General features: G+C 40.1%; 1 protein-coding gene across 3 annotated transcripts in view; it reads left to right on the forward strand.

The window, feature by feature from the left end:
• Positions 1 to 386: 386 nt before the first annotated feature.
• Positions 387 to 13,139, forward strand: part of LOC141471262 (macrophage mannose receptor 1-like) — a 56,807-nt gene continuing 44,054 nt past the window's right edge. For 2 of the 3 annotated variants that reach the window (XM_074157693.1, XM_074157695.1), the window contains exons 1-4: positions 387 to 456; positions 4,323 to 4,724; positions 5,560 to 5,733; positions 10,610 to 10,774. In XM_074157693.1, coding sequence (XP_074013794.1) covers positions 387 to 456; positions 4,323 to 4,724; positions 5,560 to 5,733; positions 10,610 to 10,774 — 811 coding nt within the window. Of the gene's footprint in view, positions 457 to 4,322; positions 4,725 to 5,559; positions 5,734 to 10,609; positions 10,775 to 13,139 lie in introns of those variants that run through there. The other variant, XM_074157696.1, reaches the window with a different exon arrangement.

Below are 13,139 nucleotides of genomic sequence, written 5' to 3' on the forward strand. Positions count from 1 at the left end.
TGGTTTGCTTGGAAAACAAACCGCTGACCCACATGCAAAGCTGACAGGGTCGCAAAGGGGATAAATAAAAAAAACAAACAGCAAAACACCACAACAGAAAAAAACAAAACCCACCAAAACCCAAAACCGCAGCCCTCCTCTCAGCTATCAGCACGTTATCACCTGCATGTGCCTGGAAGGAGGCTCTTCCCTCCGCTGAGGGGGGGGGGGAAATCAAATCAGCTTAGGAAAGCAAAGTTTGAACAGCGAATTCCTGTTATTTCAAAACGCCCCATGTGACAGGATATTTCCTTATCATTTCGAGCCCAGGGCTTTCCCCCCGATCCACCAGCCCTTCACAAGCGCGGAGGACCTGCCCGGCGGGAAGCCCTCTCCTCACGGCGGCGATGGCTCCCTCCCCGCTCCTGCTTCTTCTCCCACTTCTCCCACTTCTCCCCCGGGTTTTTCCGCTGCTGGGTAAGTGCCCGCAAAGGCTTCTGAGGGACGGGACGCCAAAAAGAGCGGGATGGCGGCGGGCAGGGAGCCCAGCCTGACCTGGGGCTGTAGGGGGAGGGAGCGTGGAGGCAGGTGGAGAAGCCCGCCGGCATTTTAACCCCGCCGATGCTGCCTGAGGGGAGCCTCCGTGCGGCGGGGCAGGCGGCGAAGGTAGCCTCCCCCTCGGGCCCTCCCTCAGCCGCCTGCCCCGACTGTCTCCCCCTCCTCGCCTGCAGCCTGAGGTGATGGGTGGGCGAAGACAAGGTGGCCTTTTTGGTGCCCAAGGCGTTGTGGGTGCCAAACAGGGTCGTCACCCGCCGTGCCTCAGTTCCGCCCCGCTGCCTTGGGGACTCAGCGCCCGATCAATTTAATGCCGCCACCCGGCTTTCCCTCAGATGCCGCCTGGCATCTGAGGGAGGGCCTAAGTGTTGGAGCTTTACTCCAGTCCTCTGGTCTTCAATGGGCCTGGGGACCTGCTTTTGGCAGCTGGCTTTCGTGGGGGGATGTTAAGGTTGCTGAGGTATTGGCACGGATTAGAGCTGTGAAAACCGGTGAAAGCTGTGTTTCTTGGTGAATCCTGGAGCTCACACTCTATCACTCTCAGAATTACTGTGATTTCCAGTGCACTGCTATTTTTCAGTGAAAGTTTTGCATCTGCCCTTCCCAAAAGCCTCTCAGCATGCTCCCCTCTCCAGTTTGAGGTCTACTGAAGCACAATTTTCTAACACTGCCTTGTGACCTTTCTTGCTTTGTGTGATTAGCAGCGATCACTGTAGGCTATCTGGTAAGTGAGAGTCTGCGTGGAGAAGACAGTCATCCTACCTGCTTGCTCCCCCTTCTCTTGCTTCTGGCTTGTGGTGTGCTCTTCTGGTGCTCTCCATTAGTGTTTAACCCTGGTAGCGCTTCACTGGCTCTGTGAATTACTTCTTGATTTACACTTGCATAATCCATGATAGTTTGCAAACGCCGCAGAGTGTGAAGGTACCTTGGCATACTGGAAGTCTCTACTGTGGAAAAGAGACTTGGCCAGTGAGACTTTACAGTACATGGCACAATTCTTTGGATATAAGCCAGGGCCAGAGGTAGACAAATAGTCACAGTGTAGTGGCTAAAGAAAAATGAAAGCCTGGGAGAAAAATTCTATTAGTATCTGCTTGGGACAGTTGAGGGAAAAGATGCTAGACCTCCCTGAGCAGGTTATAATGGTGAGGTAAGTTTGTTCCTATGCCTGGTACGTTCCTATGCATTTTAAAGAACCTCCTGCCAGGAGTAATTTTCGAAATATGGATTAGTCTGTTAGGAATTGATATAATTGAAAGTACCAAGACTCATGATCACGCTGTGGTGGGCCTTTAAGTGTACCACCTGCAGCTCATCTATAGTGAAGAATGGCACCCTGTTATGGGACCTCTATAAAAATATTGCTACAGAACAGTAAAACCCAATAACAGTTATATGAGTCATTCTGCTCAGCCCATTTTACAGACACAACTCACCATGTTGACAGGAGCAGTATAAAGTGTATACAGAGAAGAGTTGGCAGGGCATAGAAAGTGTTGCACAAATACCTGGCTTTTTCATATTCTTCTAGACTATCTGATAACTCACACAGGAAGTGTCGTATGGGAATCCTCTTTGGTTTCCAAGCAGGCAGAACACAGAAATCAAGCTGTAAACTAGAGCAACACAGGACTGTGCAACAAGTCTACTGTATGGTCATGGATGAGATGGGAGCAACTCTGAGGGGAAGGAAATCCTGCAACTACGGTCTAAGCCACAGTTGCTCCTGCATCCTGCTGCCTCCTGTTCTGTCCTCCTGTTTTGGTGCCAACTTACGTTCAATGCTTGCTTTTCTGTGTTGGCCCTTTAGCTGCTTACCTGTGTATAGTTCCCTGTCAGGGCCCTGCGTGCACTGGGGCCCTTGTATAAGCAGCCGGGTTGTGTTTACAGACTGCTAACTCTTTGTAGAGGTGCAGTCAGAAAAGCAGAGGACCAAGGATTTGTCTTTTTTCTTTTTTCCTTTATTTTTTTTTCCCCACTGGCCAGACCTCTTTGTTCAGCTTTCTAACTTTGTTTCTGAAGCCAAAACTTCACACCCTTTCAGGCTTGTGTGCAGCAATCCAGGCTTTTGACTTTGGGGCAGCTTTTTCACTTGCACAGCATCCTCTCTGTTACACCAAAAGCTGCATGAAATAAGGGACATTATTTTAGGTCACAAATACAATTTTAGTAGTTGGAAAGATCAGGCAGTGTTTTCCCCACATGTGAAAATGCCTGTCAGCTCTTCTACCCAGAAACTTTAAAAAACGTTTCAGGAAAAGGAGAGTTGCAAGCATTGCATATATCAGTTTACAAGATCATTGTGCTAAATGCTAGTAGAAAAGCAGAATAAAAAAAGTTATCACCAGCAGTGATAATTATATATTTCCTTGTATTGTCTGTGAGTAAAACAGATTGGCAAAAGGCAACAATTTCTGTCTCCAGTGCTCATCAGTTTTACACTACTTCCCAGTGAGTTGGAAGCCAAAGGACAGGAGAAGGAAACTGAACCGTGGATGAGATAAGTCTAAGTCAGCTCTTTCTCTGAGAGGGGTTATTTGTTCCCAGGTTGTTCTGCTGCAGAAAAGTACGATCATTTCCACATTGAAGCCTCGGCAGAGAAAGGAAAATTTTCTGTGGTTAACCTATTTTCCCCTTAAATATTTCTCCATTATAAAATTTGTTTAACTTAATAATCATACACTGAAATAAATAATGTTTTAATTAGCTTAAATCCCCAGAGTCACATAAATTAATTTTTCTCTTTCCTAACTTTTAGCCCAGTTAAAACACAGTTTTGAGACCTTGTGCATCCTATTACATTATGCGATCCAGTATCAGAGAGAACAATAGTTCTTAATAACTTAATAAAGTTACCATGCTAAAATGTATCTCAAGAGGATCAGAGAGGAGAAATTCTTAGTCTTTGGGCAAGACCAGCTCAGAAATGTTGCATTCCGTAGTACATCCAAGCTTAAGAGATGCTGAAAACTTTTCTAGTGGTTACAATTTTGAAATAAACCTGGAATATATGAAGATGCATGCTGTGAAGCTCCATTTACTAAGAGGGAGAAGTAACTTTGGGAGCTATGAAAAGCCTCGTAGATTTTCAGAAGTCATTAAGAGGCATACCTGGTGATGGCAAATCCCACTGTTGTCAGTATTTTGTTCATAATGGGGAAATGCAAGAAAGGAGAAAGAAATCACTGATTACTGCAGTTGAGTGAAAAATGAATATGCTGTTCCAGCCCTACAAGTAGTTATGTATAAAGCTTAAAAATATATCTTTCCCCTCAGTTCAGACTTTAAGGATTTTAGCAGAGTTTATGGAAACAGAACTCCCCACTGTGGGTAAACAGAGCCTGAAGAACTTAATGACTGTTATCTCCTTACGCCTGGGAGCCGGGATCAAGGAGTCAGCGCTCCTGGGGTGCTCAGTGTCAAGATCTGCAGTGTATGGTGTGCCTGCTCCCTTGTTTCAGTAACTCCTGTGGCTAAAGCTTGGAATTATACCGTGAATGTGGTGTTTCTCTTCAGTTTATGCCATGCTGTAAAGCTACAGGAGACGCTAGATCTGCATCTCTGCTGCCTTGCACTTTTGAGTGGAGATACAAAATAGTTGAAATTTCTTCACATCTGAACTTCTTGCCTGCACTTTAACAGGTGTAGACCACAGGAGTACCACACCTCCTTTTGCTGAACAGATGATGAGATTTTAACCCCAAGGGCAGTGTCGAGATTCGTATTTCATTTAGACAGCAGGTAAGATTACTTCAAACCAAATGATTCCAGTGTTTTTTGTCTTACAGATCCTAGCATCTTCTTAATATATAATGAAGATCACAAACGCTGTGTACTGGCTAAAAGTTCTAATTCAGTGACTACTGCTCCTTGCATTCAAGAAAATGAGTCACAAAAATTCAGGTGGGTCTCAGATCACCAGCTTATGAGCATAGCATTCAAATTGTGCTTGGGAGTGCCTTCGAAGAAAGACTGGGTTCCGATCACTCTGTATCCTTGTGACAAGGCTAGTGAACTTCAGCGATGGGAATGCAGAAATGAGACTCTCTTTGCAATCCAAGGGGAAGATTTGTTTTTCAACTATGGAAACAGACAGGAAAGGAATATTATGCTGTACAAGGGATCTGGTTTATGGAGTAGGTGGAAAGTCTACGGAACCACAGACGATCTGTGTTCTCGAGGCTATGAAGGTAAAGTTCTGTAAATTAATTTCTGTATTTCAAACTCATTTCTATGTGTATCTAATTAAAATATTTAGAAGTGTAGGAGAATTTCCTTCATCTCATTGATGATCAGTGAGTGTGCCTTCTGGTGAAAGCAGCAATACTGGAGTTCCCCCCTCCTTTGTTTTCCAGCAGCTCTGTGAGACAGTGACCTTGGTATGTGATCTCTCCAGCAGTCCCTGTCAAGTAGTGTTCCTTTGTATGTTCTCCCATCTATGTATGTGCGTGATATGGGCACACACAGAAAGCTGCTTTAGTTACTTTGATAAGTTTCATTGAGTCAGGTTTCTGATGAAAAAAAAATCTTTAGATGTCAATGGAAATTTTATTCGGGCATAATATATTGGAGTCGCTCTGCAGTATATATCTTTCAAGTTTACATGTACATGCTCTTCCCTGTTTAAAAGTATCAGCAACTGAGTGGGTTGTTAGAATAATCAGCAGTTGGTTATGCTTAAAAAGAAAATTGCTTCTTATGTGGATCCAAATCCACAGTTGTGTGAATTTTATACTTTTGATTGTTATGCATGTAAAATTTAGCTTAGGAATGTACTTGTCTTTTCTCAGCCAGTTCTGGTCAGTGGTCTCCTTAAGCAATAAAAATTTGTCTCATTGTGGACATTGGTATCAGCTTAGACCTAGAGAGTAAAAGTTATCAATGTCCCATTTCTCGTACAGTTTGTATACTAAGCTAGCAAGCTCTGCTTGCTATAATATGCCATAATATGGCCATAAAGCTGAACTGATATATATCCAATGCTTATTACTGCTTATATATTTTTAAATTGTTGTGTCTCCTTAGATACCTACACAGTAAAAGGAAATGCCAATGGAGCACCTTGTGTATTCCCTTTTAAGTTTGGTGGTAAATGGTATGCTGACTGCACAGATGCTGGCAGATCAGATGGCTGGTTCTGGTGTGGAACCACTTCGAACTTTGATGTTGACAAGATGTATGGATTTTGCCCATTGAAATGTAAGTTTTGTATGTTCGAGATTCTAATGTGCTGTTATTCAGCCGCCTGGTAATATTGTTGTCCTTATCATGTGCTTTAGTGTACAAAATACAGTTTGAAATGTTGCATTTTTCTGTCTCCATGCATCCTGCTATCCTTTTAGGAACTACTTAAATATGCAAATGTAGGACTCAGCATAAAGAAGAAATAATTAGCCAACTACATCCAAGTGAAAGTGTGTTAATCGTATGCTGGAATCTGTAATTACACCATTTACTTAAATAGAAAGTTAATTAGATGTAAAGATGTTACATTAGTGTATGCAAAAGGCCATGTAGAAATTTATGCAGCAGAACTGGAAGGTAGAATATAGCTTAATTGAAAATTAAGACTACTTTGTAGAATGAGTTGCATTTTAAACATGGAGGAGCTTACACACACTTTTTACTAAACCCCAGTATTTCCCAAATCTATGTGCTACATTGTATTTAAAATTAATGAGAAGTATTTATATTCTAAATTCCCTGGTTTGAGTATAGTTTCAATTGTAGTATTATGAATATACAGAACTTTATTTAGAAACGTCGATATTACTTTCAGTAAATTGGAGTAATATGCCTGTATGTATTTGAATTATTTTAAATTTGAATAAAGTTTCTCTGAATTTCTGTAAAACATGTACTAAGCATTTTCTCTGCAAGCTGCTGCTTTTTCTGTCATGCTGAGAGAGGTAGCACTTCTCCCTCCCTTCTTTATTACTGTGTTTTGCTATAAAGCTCCAGTTGACTTCAGTCAGAGCTAAGGAGAAAAATTTGTCTTTCCTTTGTTGTGAAGAAAACAGTGTGGGTTGATCTTAACTGGTTTGATGATGAAGTGTCTGCATCCTTGCCTGATTGCCATGAATGTTACATTCATTATTTTAGACAAATAAAAATTGCACTTTTTTCCCCTGTGCCAGTATTATTTTCAAGATATTAAAAACATGTTGGGAATACCAATACCATTAATACAGCACATGCAAGATCAACTTACGAACACTACCTGTCTAGTGTTCTTTCAGTAAAGCAAATAGGAGGCATCATTAAAATTTTGTTTAATTCTTTGGCATAATTCAAGGAAATCCATTCAGATGGCTGTGATTGTTTTTGGAAAAAGCTGCTTTATGCTGATTGCCTGCATGTTTCCTTCCTGATTCTTCAGTATTGGCCATAAAATATTCAGGTTTAGGTCATATATTTTAATGAGAGATAAGCTGTGGTAGCAAAAGTTTTAGTCAGCCCTATGAAAGAGGAATGCAGTGCATGAGAGACTGATGTTAATAAGCTTCAACAGCACCTTTAAACATAGAACATTTGAGTCTTTGTATGTTACAGTTTATTTAATAAGATTAAAGTGTTTGTTGTTCCTTAAACTGTCTGGGGGAGCAAAGGTACCAATAGGAAAATATGTGATGCAAACTATTAAAACTGTTCGTCCTGGGGCTCGGACATACATACACTGAAAGTATGATTGAACTAGTCACTTTTTCTCATTGTGAGCAAAACTGTCTCAAATGTACTCCAAAACGAAGAGGGCATAAGGCTGTACTTATAACAGTTATTTTACTCAAAAAAAGTGCAGAATTTTGACCGGTATGGAGTATGTGCTTCTAATTTGGGGCTTTAAAAAGATGTGCTGATACAGTAACAGTGGAAACTTAAATTCCAGGGAAAGAAGCTAAGAAGTATTGCTACATCAGACAATTTTTAGTAGCCTAGGAAATACTGGTTCTTTACAGGTTACACTGTGTCTTTTTTGAGCTGTACGTTGCACTCCAATGTAAATGTGTGTTTTGGGGAAGAAAACAGGTTGCAGAGTGTAACATCATTAGAAGAGTAAGTCATGAGATGTGCCTATAGCTGTATTCAAGTGGGCAAAAGTCCATTGAGGCCCCTTGCTTGACAGATGAAAGAGCTAGAATTTCTGTGAAGAATTTAGAAAGCCTTGTAAGTGATGCATAAAACTTGTAGAGTATTTGGAAGAAATAAATACTGCAGAGAATGAGGAAATATTTAAATATTCTTAGCCTGGTATGTTAATCATTGGGGAAATCTACATCCTCGTATTCGCTCACGAATACTGCATTTATTTTTTATGACAGGCTTTTTCCTCATGCTACTTTTTAAAGATGTTTTGAAAGGTTTTTCATTGTGGTTTTATGTCTGGTTCAAAATGCTTGGTGAATCGGTCAATTAAGTTGTATGGGGTGATTTGTGTTGTTTCTTCTGATTTATCTGAAATTCATAACCTGACTTTGGACCTCACAAATTTACCTAGGGAAAAAAAAAAGGAGAAGAGCATTTTAGCAAAAGACATCTAAGTGAAGATAGGCATGTGAAGGAAGTTTAGTATACGTTAGACTTTTTTACTATTGACAGCATTATAACTTTATATACTATGTTATAAATTCACATAAACTGTAACGTCTTTATTATGAGATTCCTTCCCTACTGTATGCTCAGAAAGGAAGCAATGACAGTTATTTTGTAGACTGTCTAACAAGATTTATATCCAGCTTTTGTTTGCTGTGATTCTATTCATGCAGTTTCCAAGGGTATCGATCTGAGATTATAAGTTCTTTTGGATGGATAACTAAACAAACAAGAACAGTTTATTGCTACTGTGAGTCAAAGGCCATATATCAGCTTCCAATTTTGAAATTAAAATCTCTCAAGACCATTACCAATCTCCTGATTCTTCCATTTCCTAATACAGGACAAATGCTATATTTTGATATGATAATAATGTTGGCCTTTTTTACATTATAAATGTAATAAATATTTGCATTGGTCAGGACTTTATGACTTTCCTATAAGTTTAAACTTGTCTGTCAAGGGCTATGCTTGAAATTAAATGCCTTTTTTATCTGCTTTGCTTTGCTTTAAAGGCTGAGAACATTCAAGGGCACGAATGAAATCTGCCTTACTATATTGTACTTTTGGGATTTTGATAGTAATCATAATGGAAATAGCTAGATCTCACTAGTTTCAGTGTATACAAAAATGCATGCTGAAATTACCTGTGTAGGGATAAAGTTCAGCTTTTGAATTCTTATTCTAGTTATGTACTAATGACAGGGGTGGCTTAACTTTAATTTAGTTTAGATGCTAAAATATATTATTCCAGAAAAGTGATTCATCTTCTGGTTTCTCTGGGGATAATAAGTTTTAACCAATACAATATAGATTTTACAAAATCTTGCTCCCTGCTCTGTGAAGGCGTTTGACCTCATCAGACTCAAATATGTTAATTTTTTTTTCCAAGGTTCAGAAATGAACTTTTTTTTTAATGAAAGACCAAAGTTCTACAGAAGAGCTCCACATGCGAGTCAGCTATAAATTATGAGACTGGGGGAGTGAGGTGGAAGGTCGAATAAATGCCTGAGACTTGTTTACCTCTTCCTCTGTAATAATTGTACAAGACTTATAAAACCGTTTCTATCAAGTCAGAGCCAATTTTCTTCACTGAAATATAGATTTTAATATTTTTGTGATCTCTGTTTTATCCCAGGCTTGTGCTTGTGCACAGGAATTTATGGTCTTGTAGAATATAGTGTAGCAAAGAAATTTTGCCTTCTCATAGTCATGAAATATTTTAGACAGAAGCTCATTTGTGGATAATAATAATAATGAGATGAACGTTCCCATTTTTAGTCAAATGCCAGTATTGCAGTAGGTCATGTTTGATTTTTGTTTTCTAAGGCTAATTTGAAAAGAAGCACTTCATATTATCTATAGTCTATCAGATTTAATACAGGAAAAAATGGAACTGGTTACTGACCTGCTGACATTTAACACGTATCATCCTTTGTCTTGAGTTTTGTTTATTGTGCTGTTTTCCTCTTATTTGCACACTTAGATCTTCTGAGCTCTCTGAATTCGGAAAAGGAAAAGACCTCTTTCTCTCAATTTTTTCACAGCTTGCAATTTGAGAAACTCTGAAACAAGCTGCAGGAATTTCAGTCATTTTCCCATTGTCAGCAGACATATAGTGACCTCTGCTACATTCTGGTTTTGTTGTGCAACTTTAATCTCTTTATGGAGTGATATTTAGATCAGTGTCAGGGCCTCCTGTAGATTCCATTTTGGCAGTGCAAGATCGCACTGTTGTCTGTTGCTTGATGTGGGGATTCAATTGAGATGAGCCAGGAGAGGCTGCAGCAGTGTAAGAAGTGTGATACCTTCTCGGGCTGCTTCTAAAGTTGGGCCCTGCTGGATGATGTTCTCACGGGTTTGGCATTGCCTAAAAGTGCCAAGTTCAGGTATTCAGTGAGATCACAGTGAGGTCACATGGCAGACAAGAAAGCGTGATGGTATGTCAGGTACATTCGTAAGACAAATCAGGAATTGCAGGAAAGTGGGTGATGGATCCTGACAATGTAAATTTTGCGTTCAGTGCTCATGTCTCATTACCTCTCCCACAGTAAGAAAATCCATAGCCGCTTTACATAGTACCCAAAATTAGTAACAAAATTGGGGTTTCTTATCTCAGAAAAGTGGTCAGCTTGATATATACCTTAGCTAGCATGAGTCTGGGAGTTTTTAGTCTTTTTCTCCACAGTGACAAATCAACTGTTTTAGCATGACTTTAGCCAAGCATCTTCTACCTTAAAAAGCAGCTTTGTTATACCAGAGAAAACAGTGATGCTGTTTCATTACCAATGTACTGTCCAACACAGCTGTCATAGTTTAGCTCTGCCCTGGATTTACTAACACATTAGAGAGCCTCAGGAGTTCTTTCAAACCAGTTGTCCATAGCAGTGCTTAAGTTTTGTGTATTTTTGCTACACAATTTATTCTCTATTTTATCTGGCTCCGACTTCATGATCAGTTACAGCATTTCTTTTTCTCCCTACAGTTAACAGTATTGATTTGTTGTGGAATACAGATCCTTTAACAAATGTCCAGTACCAGATAAACTCCGATGCAGCTCTGACATGGCACCAGGCAAGAAAAAGCTGCCAACAACAGAAGGCAGAGTTATTAAGCATCACAGAGTTGCATGAACAAACGTACCTGACAGGTAGGGTAATATTATCCATCAGGTTTTTTTAAAAGTGCATTATTTTAACAGTGACACTTAGGGAGCACATTCCATCTTGAAAAGGGATATTTTTTCACTTCTGGTAATTGGTAGATTTAAATTGTTACCTTGAACAATTCAGCTGGAAAAATCAGACAGGTAATGATTATTTTATCCTGATTTAATAATGCCAGAAACTTACAGTAACAAAAAATACAACAATTAAGTAATGCAAGCAATAAAGAATGAATGTTGGAATGCAGGAAAATGGAAAATCGTTTGTAAGTCAAGGATGCAGATACCAAATTGTGTCCTTTTTGTGCTCTATTTATTGTATGTACTAGTCAGCATTTTTGGCCTATATCTTTAAAGCTGTCATATCATCAGTATGTGCTAAAATATGAAAAGAAAGAAAAAGAACTAATAAACAAAAAGACGTACAAATAGCTTGTTTTATTTTCAATCTCCTTGAGTGTTTTTTGCAGTAATTTCCAAACTTCTCCTCTGAGAAAATTCAGTCATGAATTTGTACTTGAATACATTTACATTCCGCAATGAGACAGTCTCCTCTTCATTACCTTCTTAGACTGTGTGCACACATAAAGTAGTCCACCAATTCATCTATTAAATGGACTAAAAAATATTCTATCAGTTGGAAGATAAACTTTTCTATGCCATAAACTGTATGCTGTGCTATGTAATTTATAGAACCGTAAGTATCAGGGGATGGTTAGGATTGGAAGGAATATTTAAAGATCACCTAGTGCAAGATGTCCCTGTTATGGGCAGGGACATCTTGCACTAGATCAGGTGGCTCAAGGCCCCGTCTAACTTGGCCTTATACACTTTTAATGATGGGGATCCACAGCTTCTCTGGGCAACCTGTTCCAGTGACTCAGCAACTTAATCATAAAATTTTTTTTTCATTCTGGCCGATCTAAATCTACCCTCTTTCATCTTAAAACTGTTCCCCTTTGTTCTGTCGCTACAGGCCCTGGGAAAAATGTCTCTCTCCATGTTCCTTATAAGCCCTTTTTATGTACTGAAAGGCTGTGATAAGGTCTCCCTGGAGCCTTCTTTTCTCCAGGCTGAACAACCCCAACTCTCTCAACCATTCTTCGCAGGAGGGGTGTTCCAGCCCTCTGATCATTTTCATGGCCCTGCTCTGGACTCACTTTAACAGGTCCATCCATGTCTTTCTTGTACTGGGGACCCAAGAACTGCATGCAGCACTCCAGGTGGGGTGTCACCAGAGCAGAGGGGCAGAATCACCTCCCTCGACTTTCTGGCCACGCTTCTTTTGATGCAGCCTAGGATGCGGTGGGCTTTCTGGGCTGCAAGTGCACATTGCTCACTCATATTCAATTTTTCATCCACCAGTACCCCCAAGTCCTTCTCAGCAGGGCTGCTCTCAATCCGTTCAGTCCCCAGTCCATATTGGTGTGGGGGAGTGCCTTGACCCAGGTGCAGGACCTTGCACTTTGTCTTGTTAGACTTCATGAAGTTCACACAGGCCGTACTCCTTAAGCCTGTCAGGGTCCCTCTGGATGGCATCCCTTGCCTCAGGCATGTCAACTGCACCACTCAGGTGTCATGTGCAAACTTGCTGAGGGTGCACTCGACCCCATGTCCATGTCATTGGTGACATTTAACAGTATTGGTCCTGACACAGACCCTAGAGGGACACCACTTGTTACTGGTTTCTATTTGGACATGGAGCCATTAACTGTAATTCTTTGGATGCAGCCATCCAGCCAATTCCCTATTCACCTAATAGTCTATCCATCAAATCCATATTTCTCCAATTTAGAGGAACGATAAATGTATTTTTAATGCTCTGAACAGTCTGTTCTGTCTAAACTTTTGTTTTCAATTTAAGGATTTGGTCAAAACATGGGTCTTTTTTTTTATTGAGTGTGATGAAATTATTTTTGAAATTAATGCTCAAGGGTGCAATCTGGCACTGACATGTAGAAGTGAGTTAATAGTAGGTGTGTTTTAATTGCAAACTAGTAGATGTTGCTACCAAATGTATGTGAATATCAGTTTTTCATTCTTTAGCTCTCCTGGCAGAACCAGGATTACCTATCATACTCAGTTCTTGATTGTCTTAGCACAGCTTGTTTGTACAGAAGTGGTACTGGAACATGTTAATGTGTTGGTGCCAAATCAGGCTGTGGTATGACGTTCCAATCCTTTTCAGTGTTTTAACTACCCCTCCTTTCAACCTTGCCATGCTTCAGGTGCTACCTGTAATCATGGTGTCAAAGACAACTAAAATATATAGAGCAAAATTACATTACTGGCATGATGCCATTGATAGAAGCAGAAATAAGAATATATATAGTGCAATGATTTTCTGTGA

This window comes from Numenius arquata, chromosome 12, assembly GCF_964106895.1.
Source record: "Numenius arquata chromosome 12, bNumArq3.hap1.1, whole genome shotgun sequence".
Classification (NCBI taxonomy): Eukaryota; Metazoa; Chordata; class Aves; order Charadriiformes; family Scolopacidae; genus Numenius; species Numenius arquata.